Source organism: Oncorhynchus masou, chromosome 33 (genome assembly GCF_036934945.1).
Source record: "Oncorhynchus masou masou isolate Uvic2021 chromosome 33, UVic_Omas_1.1, whole genome shotgun sequence".
Taxonomy (NCBI): Eukaryota; Metazoa; Chordata; class Actinopteri; order Salmoniformes; family Salmonidae; genus Oncorhynchus; species Oncorhynchus masou.
In genome coordinates this window covers 10,726,020-10,751,383 of record NC_088244.1, presented here as the reverse complement: position 1 = coordinate 10,751,383, position 25,364 = coordinate 10,726,020, and the positions used below count along the sequence as shown (strand labels likewise).

The following is a 25,364-nucleotide window of genomic DNA, read 5'->3' as shown; positions in this document are numbered from 1 at the left end:
TGAAACAAGCAGTTCATGCTTGAAAACCCACAAATGTCACTAAGTTAAAGCAGTTCTTCATGGGCCAAAATTCTTCCACAGTGATGTGACAGACTACTCAACAACTGCAAAAAGCATTAGCTGAAGGTGGCACAGCCAGTTATTGAGTGTAATGGGGTAATTACTTTTTCACACAGGGGAATTGAGTGTTACATAACTTTAATTAAATAAATAAAACAAGTGGACTTTTTTTGTTATTTGTAAAATTAGGTTCCCTTTATCTATTATTAGGTTTTGGTTGAAGACCTGAAAAACATTCAGTATTAAAAATATGCACATGCTTGATTATCAGAAAAGGGGGCAAATACTTTTTCACGGCACTGTAGAAGGTAGGTGGGCTACACTGTAGAAGGTAGGTGGGCTACACTGTAGAAGGTAGGTGGGCTACACTGTAGAAGGTAGGTGGGCTACACTGTAGAAGGTAGGCGGGCTACACTGTAGAAGGTAGGCGGGCTACACTGTAGAAGGTAGGTGGGCTACACTGTAGAAGGTAGGTGGGCTGCACTGTAGAAGGTATGCGGGCTACACTGCAGAAGGTAGGCGGGCTGCACTGTAGAAGGTAGGCGGGCTGCACTGTAGAAGGTAGGCGGGCTGCACTGTAGAAGGTAGGCGGGCTGCACTGTAGAAGGTAGGCGGGCTGCACTGTAGAAGGTAGGCGGGCTGCACTGTAGAAGGTAGGCGGGCTGCACTGTAGAAGGTAGGCGGGCTGCACTGTAGAAGGTAGGCGGGCTGCACTGTAGAAGGTAGGTGGGCTGCACTGTAGAAGGTAGGCGGGCTGCACTGTAGAAGGTAGGTGGGCTGCACTGTAGAAGGTAGGCGGGCTACACTGTAGAAGGTAGGTGGGCTACACTGTAGAAGGTAGGTGGGCTGCACTGTAGAAGGTAGGCGGGCTGCACTGTAGAAGGTAGGTGGGCTGCACTGTAGAAGGTAGACGGGCTACACTGTAGAAGGTAGGCGGGCTACACTGTAGAAGGTAGGCGGGCTACACTGTAGAAGGTAGGTGGGCTACACTAGAAGGTAGGTGGGCTGCACTGTAGAAGGTAGGAGGGCTGCACTGTAGAAGGTAGGTGGGCTGCACTGTAGAAGGTAGGTGGGCTGCACTGTAGAAGGTAGGTGGGCTGCACTGTAGAAGGTAGGTGGGCTGCACTGCAGAAGGTAGGTGGGCTACACTAGAAGGTAGGTGGGCTACACTAGAAGGTAGACGGGCTACACTGTAGAAGGTAGACGGGCTACACTGTAGAAGGTAGACGGGCTACACTGTAGAAGGTAGGCGGGCTACACTGTAGAAGGTAGGTGGGCTGCACTGTAGAAGGTAGGTGGGCTGCACTGTAGAAGGTAGGTGGGCTACACTAGAAGGTAGGCGGGCTGCACTGCGGAAGGTAGGCGGGCTGCACTGCGGAAGGTAGGTGGGCTACACTGCGGAAGGTAGGTGGGCTACACTGTGGAAGGTAGGTGGGCTACACTAGAAGGTAGGTGGGCTACACTGTAGAAGGTAGGCGGGCTACACTGTAGAAGGTAGGCGGGCTACACTGTAGAAGGTAGGTGGGCTGCACTGTAGAAGGTAGGCGGGCTACACTGTAGAAGGTAGGTGGGCTACACTAGAAGGTAGGTGGGCTACACTAGAAGGTAGGTGGGCTACACTGTAGAAGGTAGGTGGGCTACACTGTAGAAGGTAGGTGGGCTACACTGTAGAAGGTAGGTGGGCTACACTGTAGAAGGTAGGTGGGCTACACTGTAGAAGGTAGGTGGGCTACACTGTAGAAGGTAGGTGGGCTACACTGTAGAAGGTAGGTGGGCTACACTGTAGAAGGTAGGCGGGCTACACTGTAGAAGGTAGGTGGGCTACACTAGAAGGTAGGTGGGCTACACTAGAAGGTAGGTGGGCTACACTGTAGAAGGTAGGTGGGCTACACTGTAGAAGGTAGGTGGGCTACACTGTAGAAGGTAGGTGGGCTACACTGTAGAAGGTAGGTGGGCTACACTGTAGAAGGTAGGTGGGCTACACTGTAGAAGGTAGGTGGGCTACACTGTAGAAGGTAGGTGGGCTACACTGTAGAAGGTAGGCGGGCTACACTGTAGAAGGTAGGCGGGCTACACTAGAAGGTAGGCGGGCTACACTAGAAGGTAGGCGGGCTGCACTGTAGAAGGTAGGCGGGCTGCACTGTAGAAGGTAGGCAGGGCTGCACTGTAGAAGGTAGGCGGGCTGCACTGTAGAAGGTAGGCGGGCTGCACTGTAGAAGGTAGGCGGGCTGCACTGTAGAAGGTAGGCGGGCTGCACTGTAGAAGGTAGGCGGGCTGCACTGGAAGGTAGGCGGGCTGCACTGCGGAAGGTAGGCGGGCTGCACTGCGGAAGGTAGGCGGGCTGCACTGCGGAAGGTAGGCGGGCTGCACTGCGGAAGGTAGGCGGGCTGCACTGCGGAAGGTAGGCGGGCTGCACTGCGGAAGGTAGGCGGGCTGCACTGCGGAAGGTAGGCGGGCTGCACTGCGGAAGGTAGGCGGGCTGCACTGCGGAAGGTAGGCGGGCTGCACTGCGGAAGGTAGGCGGGCTGCACTGCGGAAGGTAGGCGGGCTGCACTGCGGAAGGTAGGCGGGCTGCACTGCGGAAGGTAGGCGGGCTGCACTGCGGAAGGTAGGCGGGCTGCACTGCGGAAGGTAGGCGGGCTGCACTGCGGAAGGTAGGCGGGCTGCACTGCGGAAGGTAGGCGGGCTGCACTGCGGAAGGTAGGCGGGCTGCACTGCGGAAGGTAGGCGGGCTGCACTGCGGAAGGTAGGCGGGCTGCACTGCGGAAGGTAGGCGGGCTGCACTGCGGAAGGTAGGCGGGCTGCACTGCGGAAGGTAGGCGGGCTGCACTGCGGAAGGTAGGCGGGCTGCACTGCGGAAGGTAGGCGGGCTGCACTGCGGAAGGTAGGCTGGCTGCACTGCGGAAGGTAGGCGGGCTGCACTGCGGAAGGTAGGCGGGCTGCACTACAGATGAGTTGATGTGTGGGGATCCATACCGAGGGCCAAATGTGTGACTTTGAGAGATGTGTGTAGTCAGTCAGTGTGACTGTGTAGGTGGCCTGCCTGCCTGCTGTCATCCAGCCCTGAGACTAGCGCACCATAGAGGTTATTATTCATCACAGGCCAAGGCCTTGGCGCACTGCCTTAATGTTCAAATGGGTTTATATGCAGGAATAGAAATGGACCTCCTCCAAGCAAAGTATGGTGGTGCAGTCTCTTGTTTGATTGGATTACAGTGTGGTGTTTCCATCATCATGCAGATTATTACCTCAGAACATGAACCTATCAAATTTCTCCTGGCCTTTTGAGGAACTGTGCTGAACTAATCGGTGGTGGGGGTGGTAACTGACCCTGTTTATTGTTGCATCAATGATACAGTTCTCTGTTGATATTTATAGTGTGTGTGTGTGTGTGCTGGTTAGCTACAGTGAGGGATGTAGTGCTGTAGTAGGGTCTTGGAGACAGTCTAGGTTCTTGGTTGTGTGGTGTGTAACTCCCACGGGGAGTTGTAGGTTACACAAACAACCGGCTTTAACCTTGGCTTGGAAGACACCTGAGAAATTTGGGACAGGTCTTGCCGGCACTCTGGCTCTGCTAATTTTCTAGATAACTTAGAATAGCTGTCAGTGTGTCCATAAAAATAAATCAAGTCTGATATCCGGTCGTCCTCCTCTGGATCTTTGATTTACAGACAGCCGATGATCCTCTTTGATGTTCTCCATTGTAAATATGATCATTTAAGCATGGTAAATATTCTGGGAACGTCGTCATGCATTTGTTTTATGCAGATGGGAGGGGAGCTCAATTACAGTTCCCAAAAAATTAGGCTAGTTGTGGAAGAAGCGACTGCAGGCTCTGACATAAGCAGTCCAACGCTGGTGGCTAGTTGTGGAAGAAGCGGCTGCAGGCTCTGACATAAGCAGCCCAACGCTGGTGGCTAGTTGTGGAAGAAGCGGCTGTAGGCTCTGACATAAGCAGCCCAACGCTGGTGGCTAGTTGTGGAAGAAGCGGCTGCAGGCTCTGATATCCAATTTGTAAGTCGCTCTGGATAAGAGCGTCTGCTAAATGACTTAAATGTAAATGTAAATATAAGCAGCCCAACGCTGGTGGCTAGTTGTGGAAGAAGCGGCTGCAGGCTCTGATATAAGCAGCCCAACGCTGGTGGCTAGTTGTGCCAGACTTGTTAACAGCAATGTAGCTGTTTGCTTTTATCCAAATTAAATGAGAAAATCCTGATCTAATTAAGCACTTATGAGAGAATGCTGTAGGGGAGAGCAACCATGTAGAGCCACCCTCATTCCTCTTCCACCTCCCCTTTCCTCCTTCCCCCGTCCCGCTCTCACCGTCCTTCCTTCCCCCGTCCCACTCTCACCGTCCCTCCTTCTCCCGTCCCACTCTCACCTTCCCTCCTTCCCCCGTCCCTCCTTCCCCCGTCCCACTCTCACCTTCCCTCCTTTCCCCGTCCCTCCTTTCCCCGTCCCTCCTTTCCCCGTCCCTCCTTTCCCCTTCCCTCCTTTCCCCGTCCCTCCTTTCCCCGTCCCTCCTTTCCCCGTCCCTCCTTCCCCCTTCCCTCCTTCCCCCGTCCGACTCTCACCTTCCCTCCTTCCCCCGTCCCTCCTTCCCCCGTCCCTCCTTCCCCCGTCCCTCCTTTCCCCGGTCCCTCCTTCCCTCCTTCCCCGTCCCTCCTTCCCCATCCCTCCCTCCCTCACCGTCCCTCACCTCTGCTACCAAGTAGCCTTTCAGCCATGGGCTCCTAATCGTGTGCTGGAGCATGATGAAGCCGTGTTGCAGCCCACAAAGTGCAGAATGACAAAGACCCCCCCCCCCCCCGTCTCCTCTCTGGATTTGGTGGGCAGCAGCAAGCAGCGAGTCATGAATATTCAGTGCCTGTTGGAGCCACCAGCCCAGAAACAAACAGCCCTGTTAATATTTGATGGCTCTTGCTTTAGAGTGAGCACACAGAGGAAGGGACATTGGCTTTTTCTGGTAGGAGATTGCAGCTGAACCTGAGTCTGTCTGCTAAATGGCTCCCCTGCACCCTGGCTGGAGGAAATGTTGATTCGGTTGATATTATATAGTCTCCATGCTACAATTGTCAATGTTACAGTTGTTTCCCAACACCTTGCATGAACTCTCTGATGTTTGGTATTTCGTTAGCTACAGTACTTCAGAATGAGCGAGGATGAAAGAGTTTTGGATATGAAAATGCGAGGAATGAACAGAGGTTTTTGGTTTGCTACTCAGCTTTGTGGTATTAAAATAGCAATTTTTGTTTGTCTTTTTTTTAGGACCTTGAAGTTCTGTCTCAGGAGATTGTCCGTTTAAGTAAAGACTCAAGTCCTGGAGCTGGCTCAGCTACGGGCTAAAAGACTGGAACAAGCCCCTCTCTCTTCACCTGTTTCTGTGGCCAACAAGAGGACATTACCTGACTGACTGAACCTCTGGCGGGGAACACAGATGAAAGGAGAGGGATAGAGGGTGGTAGGAAGGGGTTCGTGCTCTTGGAGCTGCTTTACTACTGAATGTACTTACTGTAACATGTCTTGGTGCTTTATATGGTATTGTGATCTGACTTCTGTCTGTCTGCACTCTCTGCCTCCCCACTCTGGTGTGATCTGAAGAATAGCAGAAGGCAACAATGTCTGGATGCCAGGACACAGTGCTTTACTGGTTCACGACTTCAAGAGATTGTTTAATGTTGCGAATAACAAGAGACATTCTGCCTACTCATACAGAGGCTTAAGCTGTTGTGTTTTGCCTGTACTCTTATTCATTTCTTTATACTTTCAACTCTGCAACTCTTGTTTTTGTTTGTATAAATCCTGTATATATGAATATGAAAAATCAACTGTAGTAATTGAACTGTTCTCAGAGTAATAAGTATTGTAATGAAACAGCAGGGTCGTTACAGTATTGTAGATGAGCCAAAATGATTGTAAAGGTTTTATGTCCGTCATACATTCTAGATGCTGAAATGTCCAGTTTGAGTTTGTCTGGGGAAAGTGTGAGTATCCTAAAGCCAGTAGTAAAAAGAAATATTTACAAAAACTCAATAACATAGTGTTGAGGACTGGACCAAACCACCGCTGCTTCTTGGGGAATGGACAAAACCACTTCTATCTCTGGGTCGCTGGACCACACCACCCCTGTGTCCACTCACTGGGTTAGATCTCTGTGCTCGTTTCCTTTTAATCTGCACCAGTCCCGTGACTGCAGCAGAAGCACGGAGGAGGCCTTGGCAGCTCAGCATCTGGTATCAACATGAACATGATGTCCAACTCCACAGAGACTGGCTGGATGCCTGCTTTGTGGCCCGCTTTCAAAATGTCACTTTGGCTGCTTTCTCTATCCCCAATTAAGACTCCAGGTGTGGTTAGATTTGCACATTTAATTCCGGCTTAACTCCACTTTGATATTTTCTAAAAATATTAGATTCCAAATAAGAGGAAGCAGAGGATTCTCTGTGATGAGCAGATTAATTTGTCCCCCTGGCTGAGGTCTAACAAGTGTCAGTTGTCTTGTCAACTCTTCCTTCACTCTGGCAAAGCTCATCAGTGTGCTCGCTGAGTTCAACATGGACAGGAAACTCATCACCAATATTTATTATCTGCCATCAAGACCTGGCCATTACTGTGTGTCAGAAGAACTGGCCCCATGCCCTGTAGGATGAGGGAAACATGAATCATGTGAAGCTGTGCCTTCTATTTCACCTGTCTTTGACTCACGTAGCAAATGTCTTATTTTAAATAACTTCTCAACATGACTGAACAGCAGTAGCTGGGCAGATCAGATGGTCTAACACAGTGTGCATACCTACCTGTGTTAGTCTCTTATACTTTGAGACATGTTTCCCTTATCTGAGAATGTATGCACTTCATTCAGGCCTCCATGAACACTTGTTTAGGAACGAACAGATTGGTCATTGGAAGCCCCCCCCCCCCAAGAATGTAAGTAAGGCTGGGCGATATATCAAATTAATATGATATATTCAAATATATTTTTTGGCGCGATGTTTCAAATGCCTATGTCACAAGAATCTAGGTTTTTATTTTATGTTCATTTTTTTATGAGCGTTTGATGTATTTTTGGTCTCTTCTCACTCCACAGACACCAAGCCCCTCCCCCTCCACTCACAACAAACACGAAAGATAACTTCTTCATCTCATACCTTTTTACAGACAGACTTTACGGTATTTTGCTTGTTAAAAAAAAAAAATCAGGTCATGTTTTTTAGAGCCACATTCATACAGTCCAATTTTTGCTGCGTTCTTGCCGAGATAAGTCTTTTATGACTCCCGTGCACATACCAGCAAGATTAGGAGTGGGAGGTGTATTTGAATAAATTAATTGAATGTACACCATTACAAATATGTTTTTGGCAGGTCCTAAGAGACATAAGACTAATAAAATAAGTTTTCAAGAAGAATAGAATGGCATATTTTGAGTTGAAATTATGTAACTGTTCTGTGCAGCCTATATTCTAAATGGCTGCGCCATGCACATGAAACCAATAGTGATTTTGTTCTGTAAACAGACAAGGCACACTTACTAGGCTACCCTGATCAGTCAACACATATACAGTATTTTTGTATAGGCTAAGAATTAAATTCATTTAAATATAACGGTATAAAATACAATTCATATTTTTCCCAAACAATTTGCATCACATCAAAGGTGTGGAAATGCTGTCATGTAAAAATAAATAAAAATAAAGTGATATTTTGTGAGGAGAGACCAAGGTAAGCCCATGCTTTTATGATATCCAATTGGTAGTTACAGTCTTGTCTCATCGCTGCAACTCCCGTACGGACTCGGGAGAGGCGAAGGTCATGGTCCTCTGAAACACAACCCAACCAAGCCACACAGCTTCTTGACACAACACCTGTTTAACCCGGGAAGCCAGCCCCACCAATGTCTCGGAGGAAACACCGTGTCCAAACCCTCCCCTAACCCGGACTACGCTGGTCCAAACCCTCCCCTAACCCGGACTACGCTGGGCCAAACCCTCCCCTAACCCGGACGACGCTGGTCCAAACCCTCCCCTAACCCTGACTACGCTGGGCCAAACCCTCCCCTAACCCGGACGACGCTGGGCCAAACCCTCCCCTAACCCGGACTACGCTGGGCCAAACCCTCCCCTAACCCGGACTACGCTGGGCCAAACCCTCCCCTAACCCGGACTACGCTGGGCCAATTGTGCGCTGCACCATAGGTCTCTCCGCCTGGACTCAAACCAGGATCTCTAGTTGCTCAGTTAGCAACTGTGATGCAGTGCCTTAGACCACTGTGCCAAATGTAAGTCACTCTGCAAAATGTTTGCAGAAAAACGTGTTTTGAAATTTGTATTTGACAAGCCGTCTGTGGTACTGTGTTGTGGCAAAACTGCACATTTTAGAGTGGTCTTTTAATGTCCCCAGCACAAGGTGCAATGGTGTAATGATTATGCTGTTTAATCAGCTTCTTGATATGCCACACCTGTCAAGTGGATTCATTATCCTGGAAAAGGAGAAATGCTCACGAACAGGTATGTAAACACATTTGTGCCCAAAATGTGAGAGAAATATGTTTTTGGTGCATATGGAAAATTTGGGGGATCTTTTATTTCAGCTCATGAAACATGAGGCCAACACTTTGCATGTTGTGTTTTATATTTTTGTTCAGTAAATAAAGATTAGCTGGCTCCTCACGAGCACGTGGGCTTGTGCTTGAGAGATTGTTTATGAGACCTGTGTTCATTTTCTGTAATGCCTGCTACAAGAAGTTGGTCATTGTTGGTGGCTGTGCATTATTCTGGTTAATTTTGTGTACAAAAAAATAATCCCAAAACATTTTTATTGACAGACGTGAAAGCCAGGTCAGTGATTATTGCAAAAATGCTGGTCAAACTATTAGTAGGTTTTATGGTTGTGGAAGACATTTAGTTTAGGTATAATTTTTAAAGCCCTGAATTCATTAGATTATTCCAGACTCTTTGAAATGTAGTGTATTGACATTTACTTGTCAAATAAGCAGCACTTATTTAGAGAAAATATTTTTAATATTCCAGAGCGATATCGTGAATCGCCCATAAATTAGAAGAAAAAAAAACAGATATGATTTTTAGGTCATATCGCCCAGACCTATAATACAAGGCTTGTCTACATATCCATCTGAAATCAACAAGGATATACAGTAATTGTATGTCATTAGTTAATTTGTCATTTAACATTAAGACTTTTATATTTAACATTTTAAATTTCTGATCATTTATTTATACCTGTAATCTATTTGTAATGCTATCGTTCAGTTTACAGTGAAATACCCCTACATAGGCAAGTTCAGAAGATGTGTTCAGGAACAGTCTTTAAAAAGCCCAGTCATCCATTAAAGACATTTTAGCAGATGAGTAACACTTTGCACTTTTTCAGTAGATTAAAGATTGTGTGCTTTATTTAAATAGTCTTGTCCACTTTATACATTTACTTTAAGTGTTTGAACTGCCAAACTCGGCTGCAGCAACGTCCTCATAAATAATAACAGATGTAATCATCAAGGGGTTTCAAAATACACATCGCAGTAGTACTCAACAGCGTGCCCAGTGGACTATTCATTTCTTTAAGATTACTGTATGTATCCACTGTCAATAAAAATGTCTCAAATATATTCCATGTTTCATCCCTTTTGGTGTTTTTGTAATTTCAGAACGAAACAGCGATTTATTTTCATACCTGTAGAGAACACAAGGTTGACCTGAAACGATCTAGTTATCTGAGGCACAGTATGTCTCCCTGCCATATAGTTTAACATCTCAGTTCATCTCAGTTCTTATTGATGGCGGTTAAGATATCGTTTAGGACCTTGAGCGTGGCTATGGTGCACCCATGACCAGATCTGAAACCAGATTGCATAGCAGAGAAGGTATGGTGAGATTCGAAATGGTCGGTAATCTGTTTGTTGACTTGGCTTTCGAAGACCTTAGAAAGGCATGGTAGGATAGATATAGGTCTGTAGCAGTTTGGGTCAAGTGTCCCCCCCTTTGAAGAGGGGGATGACCGCAGCTGCTTTCCAATCTTTGGGGATCTCAGACGACACGAAAGAGAGGTTGAACAGGCTAGTAATAGGGGTGGCAACAATTTCGGGAGATAATTTTAGAAAGAAAGGGTCCAGATTGTCAAGCCCGGCTGATTTGTAGGGGTCCAGATTTTGCAGCTCTTTCAGAACATCAGCTGAACGGATTTGGGAGAAGGAGAAATGGGGAAGGCTTGGGCGAGTTGCTGTGGGGGGTGCAGTGCTGTTGACCGGGGTAGGAGTAGCCAGGTGGAAAGCATGGCCAGCCGTAGAAAAATGCTTATTGAAATTCTCAATTATGGTGGATTTATCAGTGGTGACAGTGTTTCCTATCTTCAGTGCAGTGGGCAGCTGCTTGAAAAAGCTAGCCTTGGCTTTTCTAACTTCCTGTGTATAATGGTTTCTAGCTTCCCTGAACAGCTGCATATCACGGGGGCTGTTCGATGCTAATGCAGAACGCCATAGGATGTTTTTGTGTTGGTTAAGGGCAGTCAGGTCTGGGGAGAACCAAGGTCTATATCTGTTCCTGGTTCTAAATTTCTTGAATGGGGCATGTTTATTGAAGATGGTTAGGAAGGCATTTAAAAAAAATATCCAGGCATCCTCTACTGACGGGATGAGATCAATATCCTTCCAGGATTCCCCCCACATCCAGCTTCTTCACCTGCGGGATCGTCTGAGACCAGCCACCTGGAAAGCTGATGAAACTGGGTTTGCAACATCAAAGGATTTCTGCACAAACAGTCAGAAACCATCTCAGGAAAGCTCATCTACGTGCTTGTCATCCTAACCAGGGTCCTGACTGCATTTCGGTGTCATAACCAACTTCAGTGGGAAAATGCACGCCTTTGATGGCCACTGGCACACTGGAGAAGTGTGCTCTTCACAACTGTACCGGGTAGATGGCAGACAGCATGCATGCCGTCGTGTGGTGTCATCGATTGTGAACAGAGTGTTCCATGGTGGGGTTATGGTATGGGCAGGGCATAAGCTACGGACAACGAACACAATTGCATTTTATCGATGGCAATTTGAATGCACGAGATCCTGTGGCCCGTTGTTGTTCCGTTCATCCGCCGACATCACCTGATGTATCAGCATGATAGTGCACAGTCCCATGTCACAAGGATCTGTACACAATTCCTGTAAGCTGAAAATGTCCCAGTTCATCTATGGCCTGCATACTCACAAGACATGCCATCCATTCAGCATGTTTGGGATGCTCTGGTTCGACGTGTACGACAGCGTGTTCCAGTTGCCGGCAATATCCAGCAACTCCGCACAGCCATTGAAGAGGAGTGGAACAACATTCCACAGGCCACAATCAACAGCCGGATCAACCGTATGTGAAGGAGATGTGTTTTCTGATCCACGCCCTACCCTTTCTCCCAGTCATGTGAAATCCATAGATTAAGGCCTAATGAATTTATTTCAATTGACTGCTTTCCTTATATGAACTGTAACCAGGGGTGAAAGTAAGGCGATATGGTCAGGTACTGCCGTATTGGTAAAACGTGAGCCTATCACACAACATGCCCCAAAAACTCTTGGTGATTACACCATTATTTAACATTATTGCATGTAAGCAGCATGAACATTTTTCGAATTCACAGATAAACCGGGTGGTATACACTCCAAATTGCGTTGTGGTTTATGGAGAACACTTACATTTTGTCAAGGTGAAGATGAGTGGCCGAGATCAAGGTGCACTTGGATACTATCAATTCAGTGTGTGTAGGACTAATGACAATCGCAAAATGTCAGTACAATACATGTAGGTGTTTTATAACCAATGTTTCTTTCCATTCGTCAAATTGCTGCACTGTTGGGGCTCGGATGCTGAAATCATTTTGTGAGTGAACAAATGTGCATGGGGAACCTACCTACAGAGGTGCCTTTTGTTAAGTGGTTGTTTGACATTCAGATGAAAACATTGTGACTGGTTGTTTATGCCACATTATAAAGCATGGGCGGCTGTCTATAAGGCTAGAGGAAGCTAAGCTTTCCCTGAAGTAAAATAAATTGAATTGCCAAAATTATATCGCCTAATTTGCTTACTCCTGGTCCATACAGAAACTAATACAAATCCTAAAACGTAGGCTACTGCACCAGAAAGCATGATTTTGACACAGAGGATTATTAGCTTCTTAAAATAAGTCAATAACCTGTGGATTGTTTTAAATCTCATAGCCTACAGTCGGAAGGGGTCGCAATTTGTGCAGCACGCGCTTCAAATACCAAATAGATGATTGTTAAATTGCGACTGTCAGTGAAAAGCAGAGACCCAGCTAGGCATATCGCAATATTTAAAAATACAATCGTGGAAAAACTGTTTGGAAAATAAATAGCTATTGCTGTAAAGAGATCACAATGAAAAGACTTCAATCTGTCTTTTAGTTAGCATTATTCTTAACATAATTAAGCGAACAGTAGCCTGTCTTATTGGCACCAGCTGAGAACATGTCCCATATCTCCGGTGAGTGTACATATTCACTGTCTTTATCATTGGGTCACTTTATAGTTTTGTTTTTGAACAATCATTTCCTCCTCCAGGTAAGATGGATGTCATGTTGTATTTGTCTCCCTTTTTCTTAGGCCGATTTATATGGATCAGACAGCATTGTTGTTATTCATCTGTTTGTCAGTGTCAGCAGAGTAGGCTACCCTGTCATTTTTGTAGTATAATAAAAAAAAACGCGCTCGGTATCGGTAAGAAATTACATCTACTTTCACCCCTGACTGTAATTCAGTAAAATCTTTGAAATTGTTGCGTTTATATTTTTGTTCAGTGTATTTATTGAGCGCTGATAATTATACCCTTCAGAGGCTCACTTTTGGCAAGCCCTCATAGGTGCATGGAATTGAATTCACTCCTCTGGGTCTGAGGTTGAGACCTATCTTATGGTATACACATTGGATGCAGGAAGAGAGCGAGAAGAAGGTTAGCAGCACTGAAGTAGGCGAGGCCATTGAAGATTAACATAGAGGTGAACCGAGTACATTATTCATAAATAAACAAATGTAAACACAAACAATGGGTAGTGGTACTAATTTCATAAAAATAGAGAGGCATTGCATACCCAGGTGAACTAATGGATGCTGTACTTGTTAGAGAGCTGTTTGGCATTGGAAGTTGGATAAAGTAATGCACACAAACATACGCTACTTCAAAATAGAACCAGGAAGTGCAAGAGATTTTGAGTTTTTCACTGACCTCCAAACAAATCTCGAAATCATGTATAATTCATAGATTTGCTTAAAGCTGAAGTAGACATCTGGCCTGTGAACACGTGTAGCACACATGTCTGTAAGCGTTGTGAGATTTAATACATTGTTAGCAGTGTGCCTGATTTGTTAAGCGTGTGCACTGGATTTAGTGATGATTGACAGAGAGGCTTGTGAAGCAACCCAACCTTTGCCCACCTTGCAAGGTTCCCCGGAGGTGACTTGCAAACAGACTAGCTGGCTTTGTCGCCAATCACTGTTCGGATTACAAATTGAGTGACAGTTTAAGTTATGGGATTTGAGACCGAGAATAAATAAATGTAAAGTTGATGTGTTGTGTAGCCACCATTAGTGTATAGTTGTTTTTTAGAATATGGAATATACTGTTTTATTGATGTCACTGAGTTTGTGGCTCAGTCGGTAGAGCATGGCGCTTGCAACGCCAAGCGTCGTGGGTTCGATTCCCGCTAGGGCCACCCATATGTAAAAGTAGTGGCCCCAGCCGACTTGTAAGTCGCTTTGGACAAAAGCGTCTGCTAAATGGGATATATTATGTCATAGTCTCTAAATTGCATATGTTTTGTTACACTAATTGCTTTTCTTGTATTTATGTCCCCCTGGTAAATGAAGTATCGAAAGGTGAAGACAAGTTTTATTGAGTTAATTTAGAAAAGATAAATACAATTTGGTTGTTGGGGTTAATTGTAGTGTCATGGTACCAACCTTTCTAATCTGTTTTTAATTAAACGCAATTCACTGAGGCGTCTGGCTCTTGACTCTTGTAATTGGACTGACGTGGGCATACAGTGGTGGTTCAACAGTAGAATGAAGTGTTCCTCTTGAGCGTTGAATTTTTCAGTTAATATATCTTCATGTTGACCTCAGGGCTACTTCTGGACCTGTGTTCTCTGTTCACCCAATAGTGAGTAATTCCATGAAATCAGCCTCAAACTCAGGTCTGTGGACCGGCGCTGGTCTGTGGAGGAATGCCTGTTGGTCTGCGGCATATCCCTCATGTAAAAGTCCTGCTGATTGCACTGGTTTGTCTAAATCCACTGAATGTTTAGTTCATAGAACCACAGTTACGTTAGTAACCTCCAATGTCCGCTTAGCGGTTGATAGAGCAGAGTCTGTTTTCATCCTACGAATGTCGCTCTAACTTTAGCTGTCGGCTATTAGCAATTCCTGAGAGCTGTAACTCCCATGACCACGTGTGTTGCTTCTGTTTCCCTTTGCTAACGCTCACAAGCCGCACAGGACAAGCTAGAAGGGACTGTTAGAAAATTGCATTTTCTACACACACACACACAATAATTACATGATGATCGTTTTCCTGAACTTCCCAATACTTTCTGATGCATTTCAATCACAAACCATAATTCCTTCAAATTAAAATTTGGCCTACCTGATTTGACATATCTTTGTATGTTATTTGAATTTGTTTAGATAATGTCAGGGAGGCCAAACTCTAGTTTTATCCCCAAAAATGTTTCTGATACCCTGAGGTGATCCTAAAATAGCTAATCAAATTGTTTGATGGTCCATGTTATTACTATCTTAAGCAATTCTGTGTTAGGATAGTAGATATCATAGAGAAACGCATAGAAAAATGTGTATTTTGAATTTAAAAAAGCGATTGTCAATTTTTTTATCCAAGCGGTCCCACGGAAGAAGGCCATGCCTTGCCGGTCCCTGGCACAAAGTTTGAGAAACTACTTTATGCTTCCACTTCAAGATGAATGCGCCAACTGGTGTTACTGTGTTTGAATTCAATACCTCTTTTTTTTACCTTTTTTAAAATCTATCTATGAATAGGATGTATAAAGTAGTGCCATGCAGACAACACAGTCTGTTTTGTCACAGTGTATTTTGTGCTTCTCGTCTATTCTCACTGCCTCCCTTTTGAAAAGAGATTTAACATCAAAACAACATTGCACAAAAAAGCTGTCCTCCTGTCGTCTCAGCAACACATTTATCGGGCCAGTTAGGGCTGTAGTTGCCAACTATAAATGAGCAATTACATTTTGAACAGCATCCCAGCACAAACAGCTGACCCTCCCCTCCAGCCCACAACCCATACAAAATAAAAGCTGAACATTTCAGCTTATCAACAAGATGGGAGAAACCACAAGGAATATAGAGTAAGACATGTTGATATCCCAACACATGTTGATACTTAAACTAAATCAATACCTGTCATCTCTGTGATGGTAAGATTGGCCATCATATGCAGTACATGGTACAAAATGCAGCTTTCCACTGTTAAATAAATATATATACTGTATATATACAGAACAAGTTAAAGTTTAGAACACCTACTCATTCAAGGGTTTTTCTTTATTTGTACTATTTTCTACACTGTAGAATAATAGTGACGACATCAAAACAATGAAATAACACATGGAATCATGTAGTAAGCAAAAAAATGTTAAACAAATCAAAATATATTTTATATTTGAGATTCTTCAAATAGTCACGCTTTGCCTTGACAGCTTTGCACACTCATGTCATTCTCTCAACCAGCTTCATCAGGTAGTCACCTCGAATTCATTTCAATTAACATGTGTGCCTTAAGTAAAAAGTGTTATGCTTCTGAGCCAAGTTAGGGGGGGTATACAGAAGATAGCCCTATTTGGTAAAATACCAAGTCCATATTATGGCAAGAACAGCTCAAATAAGCAAAGAGAAACGACAGTCCATCATTACTCTAAGACATGAAGGTCAGTCAATGCAGAAAATATCAAGAACTTTGAAAGTTTCATTAAGTGCAGTCGCAAAAACCATCAAGCTCTATGATGAAACTGTCTCTCATGAGGACCGCCACAGGAAAGGAAGACCCAGAGTTACCTTTGCTGCAGAGGATAAGTTCATTAGAGTTAACTGGCTCTCATGAGGACCACAACAGGAAAGGAAGACCCAGAGTTACCTCTGCTGCAGAGGATAAGTTCATTAGAATTACCAGCCTCAGAAATTGCAGCCCAATTAAATGCTTCACGGAGTACAAGTAACAGACAAATCTCAACATCAACTGTCCAGAGGAGACTGTGTGAATCAGGCCTTCATGGTTGAATTGCTGCCAGGAAAGCACTACTAATGGACACCAATAATAAGAAGAGAATTGCTTGGGCCAAGGAACATGAGCAATGGACATCAGACCGGTGGAAATTTGGTCTGGATCCAAATTGGAGATTTTTGGTTCCAACCACCATGTCTATGGCAGATGCAGAGTAGGTTGAAACGATGATCTCCACATGTGTATTTCCCACCGTAAAGCATGGAAGAGGAGATGTGATGGTGTGGGGATGCTTTGCTAGTGACACTGTCTGTGATTTATTTAGAATTCAAGCTACACTTAACCAGCACGGCTACCACAGCATTCTGCAGCGTTACGCCATCCCATCTGGTTTGGGCTTAGTGGGACTATCATTTTGTTTTTCAACAGGACAATGACCCAACACACCTTGTTGTGGAATATCTAATCAAAGGGAAGAGAGACTGCAGATTCTTTCAAACAACACTTTTATTATAAGATTTTCCAAAATGAAGCAAATCAACCATCACCAAGAATGGTTCAGAGTTGAAAGCTTAACAAACATAGCCGGGTCTCTGCTTTTATAGAGGAAATACAACCCCTTTCTGTTTACGTGGCAGTCAGCAGATAGTGTGTTAAAGGTCATTAGTTGTCTGTGCAGACTTATGGTAGCACAAGGTTGATAACCCGAGGGCTCAACCGTCTAACTGCATTCACAACAGCAAAACACCTTAATGTGCTATTTTCTGCAAGTTTCCATACATGTGACTTTCTGTAGATAGTAAACCCATGGGATGTCGCACCCAAGCGGAACTTAGTCATAAGAATCTTAGTCATACAGCTAAGTCCCACAAAGACAAGTTTGTATCAGGTTAGCAAAAACACTAGCATATAACAAGAGACAATTCTTTAAACAGTAGAACACGGGATTGCATGGTTACTATGTCATTTTCCATGACAACCTCCAGGCTGTGTAAGGGCTATTTTACCAAGAAGGAGAGGGATGGAGTGCTGCATCAGATGACCTGGCCTCCACAATCACCAGACCTCAACCCAATTGAGATGGTTTGAGATGAGTCGGACCATAGAGTGAAGGAAAAGCAGCCGACAACTGTTCAGCATATGTGGGGAATCCTTCAAGACTGTTGGAAAAGCATTCCTCTTGAAGCTGGTTGAGAGAATGCCTAGAGTGTTCAAAGCTGTCATCAAGGAAAATGGTGGCTATTTGAAGAATCTCAAAAATAAAATATATTTTGATTTGTTTAACACTTTTTTGGTTACTACATGATTCCATATGTGTTATTTCATAGTTTTGATGTCTTCGCTATTACGTAGATAATAGTAAAAATCAAGAAAAACCCTTGAATGAGTAGGTGTTCTAAAACGTTTGACTGGTAGTGTATATACTGAACAAAAATATAAATGCAACAATTTCATTGGTTTTAATGAGTTACAGTTCATATGATAATCAGTCAATTGAAATACATGTATTAGGCCCTAATCTATGGATTTCACATGACTGGGAATACAGATATGCATGTGTTGGTCACAGATACCTTAAAGAAAATGGGCCACACGATAGGCCTCAGGATCTCCTCACCTGTTTTTGTGCATTCAAATCAAATGAAATGTTATTGGTCACATACACATATTTAGCAGATGTTATTGCAGGTGTCGTGAAAAGCTTCTGTTACTACTGCACTGTTGGAGCTAGTATCTAAAAATTCACACATCTAAAAGTAAAAGAATGGAATTAAGAAATATATAAATATTAGATTGAGAAAATTCAGAGTGACATTGACTAAAATACAGTGAATAGAATATAATATATACATATGAGATGAGTAATCAGTATCTAATCATTATTTAAACATTATTAAAGTGACCATTGATTCCAAGTCTATGTAAATAGGGCAGCATCCTCTGAGGTGCAGGGTTGCGTAACTGTGTGGAAGCCGGCTAGTGATGGCTATTTTAGTCTGATGGCCTTGAGATAGAAGCTGTTTCTCAGTCTCTTGGTCCCATCTTTGATGCACCTGTACTGACCTCGCATTCTGGATGATAGCGGGGTGAACAGGCAATGGCGGTTGTTGTCCTTGATGATCTGTTTGGCCTTCCTGTGACATCGGGTGCTGTAGGTGTCTTTGAGGGCAGGTAGTTTGCCCCGGGTGATGTGTTGGGCAGACCTCACTACCCTCTGGAGAGCCCTGCAGTTGCAGCTGGGGCAGTTGCTGTACCAGGCTGTGATACAGCCAGTTTGTGAGGGTTTTAGGAGCCAAGTCAAATTTCTTCACCCTCCTGAGGTTGAAGATGCGCTGTTACACCTTCTTCACCACACTGTGTGTGTGGGTGGACCATTTCAGATCGTCAGTGATGTGTACGCAGAGGAACTTGAAGCTTTCCACATTCTCCACTACTGTACCGTCGATGTGGATAGGGGCGTGCTCCCTCTGCTGTTTCCTGAAGTCCATGATCAGCTCATTTTGTTATTTTCCTGTCACCACCCTCCCAGGGTGCTCTCCTCCTCCCTGTAGGCTGTCTCGTAATGGTTGGTAATCAGGCCTACTACTGTTGTCTGCAAACTTGATGATTGAGTTGGAGGCGTGCATGGCCACGCAGTGAACAGTGTGTACAGGAGGGTGCTGAGCACGCACCCTTGTGGGGGCCCCGTGTTGAGGATCAGTGGAGGTGATAAAATGCGATTGTTCCCTATACCCTTCTCCATTCGAGCCTTGTGAATTAGAATCTGGGTGTGGAAGGCGGCCCCGTTCACTCAGTGCTTGAAGAAGCAGGAGGTCATCTGACTGTCTCGTAGCATGGAGTTCTTTAGCCTGGTCAGCTGGGTGCTGAGCTGAGTCTCCAGGCTGTCGGTGTCCTGCAGCAGGGGCACTTTGATCCCTAGATGCATCTGCATGCTCTTCAGATAGTCGTCCATCAGGTCCCTCTTTGGAGGGGGCTAGAGATGTGATAGCATGGCTCTCTTACACTTACATGGCTATGTACAGACAGGTGGATCCTCTTGGTATCAGTGTTGTGAGAAACTGATCTTTGCTACTCACATTACAAACAAATGGCTAAACTTGGCTATTTAAGCATCCTTAGCAGTGTTGTTGTGTATGCCCCTGTCAGCCCCCATACCCAGTGGCCAGTTTACTTAGTACCGGGTCAGACACCCCTTTGCACCCAGAACAGCCTGAATTCACGGGGCATGGATTCTACAAGGTATGGTGTTCCAACGCTGCTCAATTGGTATCAAGAGACCTAATGTGTGCCAGGAAAACATTCCCCACACCATTACCCCACCGCCACCAGCCTGTACCGTTGACACCAGGCAGGATGGGGCCATGGACTCACGCTGTTTACACCAACTCCTGACTCTGCCATCAGCCTGTACCGTTGACACCAGGCAGGATGGGGCCATGGACTCACGCTGTTTACACCAACTCCTGACTCTGTCATCAGCCTGTACCGTTGACACCAGGCAGGATGGGGCCATGGACTCACGCTGTTTACACCAACTCCTGACTCTGTCATCAGCCTGTACCGTTGACACCAGGCAGGATGGGGCCATGGACTCACGCTGTTTACACCAAATCCTGACTCTGTCATCAGCCTGTACCGTTGACACCAGGCAGGATGGGGCCATGGACTCACGCTGTTTACACCAACTCCTGACTCTGTCATCAGCCTGTACCGTTGACACCAGGCAGGATGGGGCCATGGACTCACGCTGTTTACACCAACTCCTGACTCTGCCATCAGCATGACGCTACAGGAACCGAGATTCGGTGGACCAGGACATGTTTTTCTACTCCTCAATTGCCCAGTGTTGGTGGTTGTGGACTGGAGCCGCTTCTTCTGGTTCTGATCTGATAGGAGTGGAACCCTGTGTGGTCGTCTGCTGCAGTGGCCAATCCGTGACAGGAACCTACGAGTTGTGCATTCCGGGTTTACCGTTCAGCACACCACTGTTGTACTGTGCCTTTACTTGTTTGTTCATGCTCGCCTGTTAGCTTGCACAATTCTTGCCATTCTCCTTCGACCTCTTTCATCAACAAGCTGTTTTCGCCCACAAGACTTTCGCTGACTGGATGTTTTTTTGTTGCACAGTTCTCGGTAAACCCTAGGCATTGTGTGTGAAAAGCCCAGGAGGCTGGCCATTTCTGAGATACTGGAAGCGACGCACCTGGCACCGACGATCATACCACACTCGAAATCGCTTAGATCACTCGTTTTGCCCATTCTAACATTCAATCAAACAGTAACTGACTGCCTCGATGCCTGTCTGCCTGCTTTATATAGCCAAGTGACTCACTGTCTGTAGGCGCAAACCATTTTTGTGAATGGGGTACCTAATAAACTGTCCATGGAGTTTATTTTAGAGGTCAAAAACACACTAGTAAATTACTGCTATGTTCTCATGTGTCCCATTGCATTATGTCCAGTGTTTCCACACAGTGCGTACGACTCGTAATTTATAGATGTAACCTTAATGGTGCATGCCAACCAACAAACCAGGGGACACTCCTGGCAGACTGGGAGGCACAGCTTACCTACTCCTTAGTGACGCATAATCAGCTTTCTTTGTGAAGCTCATTGCTCACTAATATACTTATCCAGTTACACACACACACTTCTCCATTACCAGCAGGTTTTGATTGATGTAGAGTTGCTGTCCCAGGTGTCTGAAGTATCAGGTCTCTTAGTTCTTTCCTATCGGGTCATTCAGGTCAGGTCACAACAAACTCACAACAACCTGAGCTTGTTGGGAGGTTGGTTTGTCTCACAGGTTGTATCAGGGATGTGCCTTAATGACAGTTTATACCTTTTATTGCTATACTTTCATACTGCATATACCCTCTGTAACATTACTTTATTTAGTCCAAGGCATCTCTATATACAGTTGAAGTCGGAATTTTACATACACTTAGGTTGGAGTCATGAAAACTTGTTTTTCAACCACTCCACAAATGTCTTGTTAACAAACTATAGTTTTTTCAAGTCGGTTAGGACATCTACTTTGTGCATGACGCAATTAATTTTTCCAACAATTGTTTACAGGCAGATTATTTCACTTATAATTCACTGTGTCACAATTCCAGTGGGTCAGAAGTTTACATATACTAAGTTGACTGTGCCATTCCAGAAAATGACGTCATGGCTTTAGAAGCCTCTGATAGGCTAATTGACATCATCTGAGTCAATTGGAGGTGTACCTGTGGATGTATTTGTGCCTCTTTGCTTGACATCATGGGAAATCAAAAGAAATCAGCTGAGACCTCAGAAAAATTTGTAGACATCCACAAGTCTGGTTCATCCTTGGGAGCAATTTCCAAACCCCTGAAGGTACCACGTTCACCTGTACAAACAATAGTACGCAAGTATAAACACCATGGGACCACACAGCCGTCATACCACTCAGGAAGGGGACATGTCTCTTAGAGATGAACTTACTCTGGTCTGAAAAGTGCAAATCAATCCCAGAACAACAGCAAAGGACCTTGTGAAGATGCTGGAGGAAACCGAAACAAAAGTATCTATATCCACAGTAAAACGAGTTCTATATCGACATAACCTAAAAGGCCGCTTAGCAAGGAAGAAGCCACTCCTCCAAAACCGCCATAAAAAAGCCAGACTATGGTTTATAACTTCACATGGGGACAAAGATCGTACTTTTCGGAGAAATGTCCTCTGGTCTGATGTAACAAAAATAGAACTATTTGGCCATAATGACCATCGTTATGTTTGGAGGAAAAAGGGGGAGGCTTGCAAGCCGAAGAACACCATCCCAACTGTGAAGCACAAGGGTGGCAGCATCATGTTGTAGGGGTGCTTTGCTGCAGGAGGGACTGGTGCACTTCACAAAATAGATGGAATCATGAGGGAGGAAAATTATATGAACAACATCTCAAGACATTATATGAAGTTAAAGCTTACTCACGTTGAAGGAAAGGTTGTTGTCCTGGCACCACACTGCCAGTCTCTGACCACTTCCCTATATGCTGTCTCGTCGTTGTCGGTGATCAGGCCTACCACTGTTGTGTCGTCAACAAACTTAATGATGGTGTTGGAGTCTTGCTTGGCCACTCAGTCTTGGGAGTACAGGAGGGGACTATTGTCTTTGATATCAGATATTACATCATATAATCCATTACTTTTTGTTTGACCACATAGGCTATCACTAGCAATCTATGATGACATTTGCAGTAGGCCCTTCTATACCATCTTAAATGGGCTCCTGTCTCAGTTCTTTCGTTTTCTTTCATTTTCTTCAGCCATCATCCCTGCATCATCCCAGCTCTCACAAGCTTCTTTCAACACCAGCCAGGGAGGGGAAACCTGTGATGCAACCAATTTCCTACGTCAGTGCCCTCTTACTACCAGCAGACGTTGCTATCTCATGCCCTTCAATGTGAGATGTTTTGAAGAGCACTGTAACATGTTGCTAAGGCTGTATTGATTCTCCTTCTAAGTGTCTGTGTAATGAAATCTGCCTTTGTTTTTTCTTTTCTTTTTGGCCCCCAGAGTGGGTGTGCAGTGTGTCATTGAGGCAGTGCACGCACACGGCCATTCGGCGTGGGAGGCTGTCAGAGAGTGTGTGTGGGAGTCTCCTAATTCAGAATGAAGGGTTTAAATCCAGTCTTTCTTGAAGACACCATTTATCAGAGGGGGGGAAAGAGGAGTCAAATTTGCCAAATGTCTCTTTGTGCTGTTTGATCCATTCCAGTAGTTGTCTGGAGATCATGAAAACGGCCTCCCTGGAGTTTTATTATACACTCAATCACCTTTTCACATCCCAAAAGAGATGAGAAAGATTTCCCCCCTACTATCTGAGCCCATGGAATAAGTGTTAGAATAGCTCTTGTCTTAAAGGTCAGGGTTAATAACTATATACTGTAGGACATGTCTTTATTCATGTTGTACAAACTCAAATTATATATTTTTGAATGAGTGTAAAGCATTTGTCATACATTTTGCTTAGCTGCTGTCTGACCGAACAGCCCATGCCTGTCCCAACAATTGATGTGATTCATTTGTGCCTAGGGTCAAGAAAAATACTAGACGAACCTCAATGATTTGTTTTACATCAAATGTTATTTTAGCTGGCTTAGATGTTTCCCCATGTGTTCTTGCCCCCTTAGGAATAAATAGCCCTTATTGTCAAATGAGAAGGTGGATTTTAATGGATTTTAAAGATGAACTGTTTTTGCAGGAACCACTGGTAATGACCATTGCTTTATAGTTCTCTCGGGACAGTTCATTAATCTGCATAGTCCATTTCTCTGGGCCAACGTGCGCTGTCTGTCTGTCCACTGATGGCTTATTCCAACGTGTCCACTTCATTACTCTGCCATGCTTGTAAACTAGGCCTTATGATTCACTAGAGATGTGATTATATTGGTAGGAACAGTCCATTCAATTTACCATCAGGAGTCTATCTATAATGCAGTAGTAGTAGCACCATCACCAGCTGTAGTAGTAGTAGTAGCACCAGTAGTAGTAGCTGTAGTAGCACCAGCACCAGCTGTAGTAGTAGTAGTAGTAGTAGCAGTCGTAGTAGTAGCTGTAGTAGCACCAGCTGTAGTAGTAGTAGCAGCAGTAGTAGTAGTAGTAGCACCAGGACCAGCTGTAGTAGTAGTAGCACCAGTAGTAGTAGCACCATCACCAGCTGTAGTAGTAGTAGCACCAGTAGTAGTAGCTGTAGTAGCACCAGCACCAGCTGTAGTAGTAGTAGTAGTAGTAGCAGTCGTAGTAGTAGCTGTAGTAGCACCAGCTGTAGTAGTAGTAGCAGCAGTAGTAGTAGTAGTAGCACCAGCACCAGCTGTAGTAGTAGTAGCACCAGCAGTAGTAGCTGTAGTAGCACCAGCACCAGCTGTAGTAGTAGTAGTAGTCGTAGTAGTAGCTGTAGTAGCACCAGCACCAGCTGTAGTAGTAGTAGTGGTAGTAGCAGTCGTAGTAGTAGCTGTAGTAGCACCAGCACCAGCTGTAGTAGTAGTAGTAGTAGTAGTAGCACCAGTAGTAGTAGCTGTAGTAGCACCAGCTGTAGTAGTAGTAGTAGTAGCAGTAGTAGTAGTAGCACCAGCTGTAGTAATAGTAGTAGTAGCAGTAGTAGTAGCTGTAGTAGCACCAGTTGTAGTAGTAGTAGTAGTAGTAGTAGCTGTAGTAGTAGTAGCTGTAGTAGCACCAGCTGTAGTAGTAGTAGTAGTAGTAGCAGTAGTAGTAGTAGCTGTAGTAGTAGTAGCTGTAGTAGCACCAGCTGTAGTAGTAGTAGCTGTAGTAGCACCAGCTGTAGTAGTAGTAGTGGTAGTAGCAGTAGTAGTAGTAGCAGTAGTAGTAGTAGCTGTAGTAGCACCAGCACCAGCTGTATTAGTAGTAGCAGCAGTAGTAGTAGTAGTAGCACCAGTAGTAGTAGCTGTAGTAGTAGCTGTAGTAGTAGTAGTAGTAGTAGTAGCTGTAGTAGTAGTAGCTGTAGTAGCTGTAGTAGCACCAGCTGTAGTAGTAGTAGTAGTAGCAGTAGTAGTAGTAGCTGTAGTAGTAGTAGCTGTAGTAGCACCAGCTGTAGTAGTAGTAGTAGTAGCAGTAGTAGTAGTAGCTGTAGTAGCACCAGCTGTAGTAGTAGTAGTAGCAGTAGTAGTAGTAGCTGTAGTAGCACCAGCACCAGCTGTAGTAGTAGTAGCAGCACCAGTAGTAGTAGTAGTAGCACCAGTAGTAGTGGTAGTAGTAGCACCAATACTAGTAGTAGTAGTAGCACCAGCAGTAGTAGTAGGAGTAGTACTAGCAGTAAGTAGTAGCACCAGGGTTAGTAGTAGCACCAGTAGTTGTAGTAAATACTACTACTCAAAAAATACTAATTCAAGGCAGAAAAGAGCTGGAGCACTCAACAAAAAAAGGCAGATTAATTTAATTTGCTCAGTAGAAGTGACTGACGCTTGGACGTCGAACAGAGCACAATTGGCCCAGCGTTGTCCAAGTTTGGCCTGTGTGGGACATCATTGTAAATACGAATTTGTTCTTAACTGA

At 44.8% G+C, this 25,364-nt stretch overlaps 2 protein-coding genes across 6 annotated transcripts in view; both read left to right on the top strand.

Moving 5' to 3' along the window:
* LOC135527814 (GRIP1-associated protein 1-like) overlaps nt 1-8,729 on the top strand; it is a 90,428-nt gene extending 81,699 nt beyond the window's left edge. For all 5 annotated transcript variants that reach the window (XM_064956411.1, XM_064956412.1, XM_064956414.1 and 2 more), the window contains one exon: nt 5,329-8,729. In XM_064956411.1, coding sequence (XP_064812483.1) covers nt 5,329-5,406 — 78 coding nt within the window. In that variant the 3' untranslated portion in view covers nt 5,407-8,729. The remainder of the gene's footprint in view (nt 1-5,328) is intronic.
* A 15,266-nt stretch (nt 8,730-23,995) lies between these two features.
* Nucleotides 23,996-25,132, top strand: LOC135527653 (uncharacterized protein DDB_G0271670-like; the record flags this gene model as incomplete). The annotated part of the gene is made up of 1 exon (XM_064956136.1): nt 23,996-25,132. A coding segment is annotated over one exon (1,137 nt), but the record flags the coding sequence as incomplete, so codon positions are not given.
* Nucleotides 25,133-25,364: the final 232 nt, after the last annotated feature.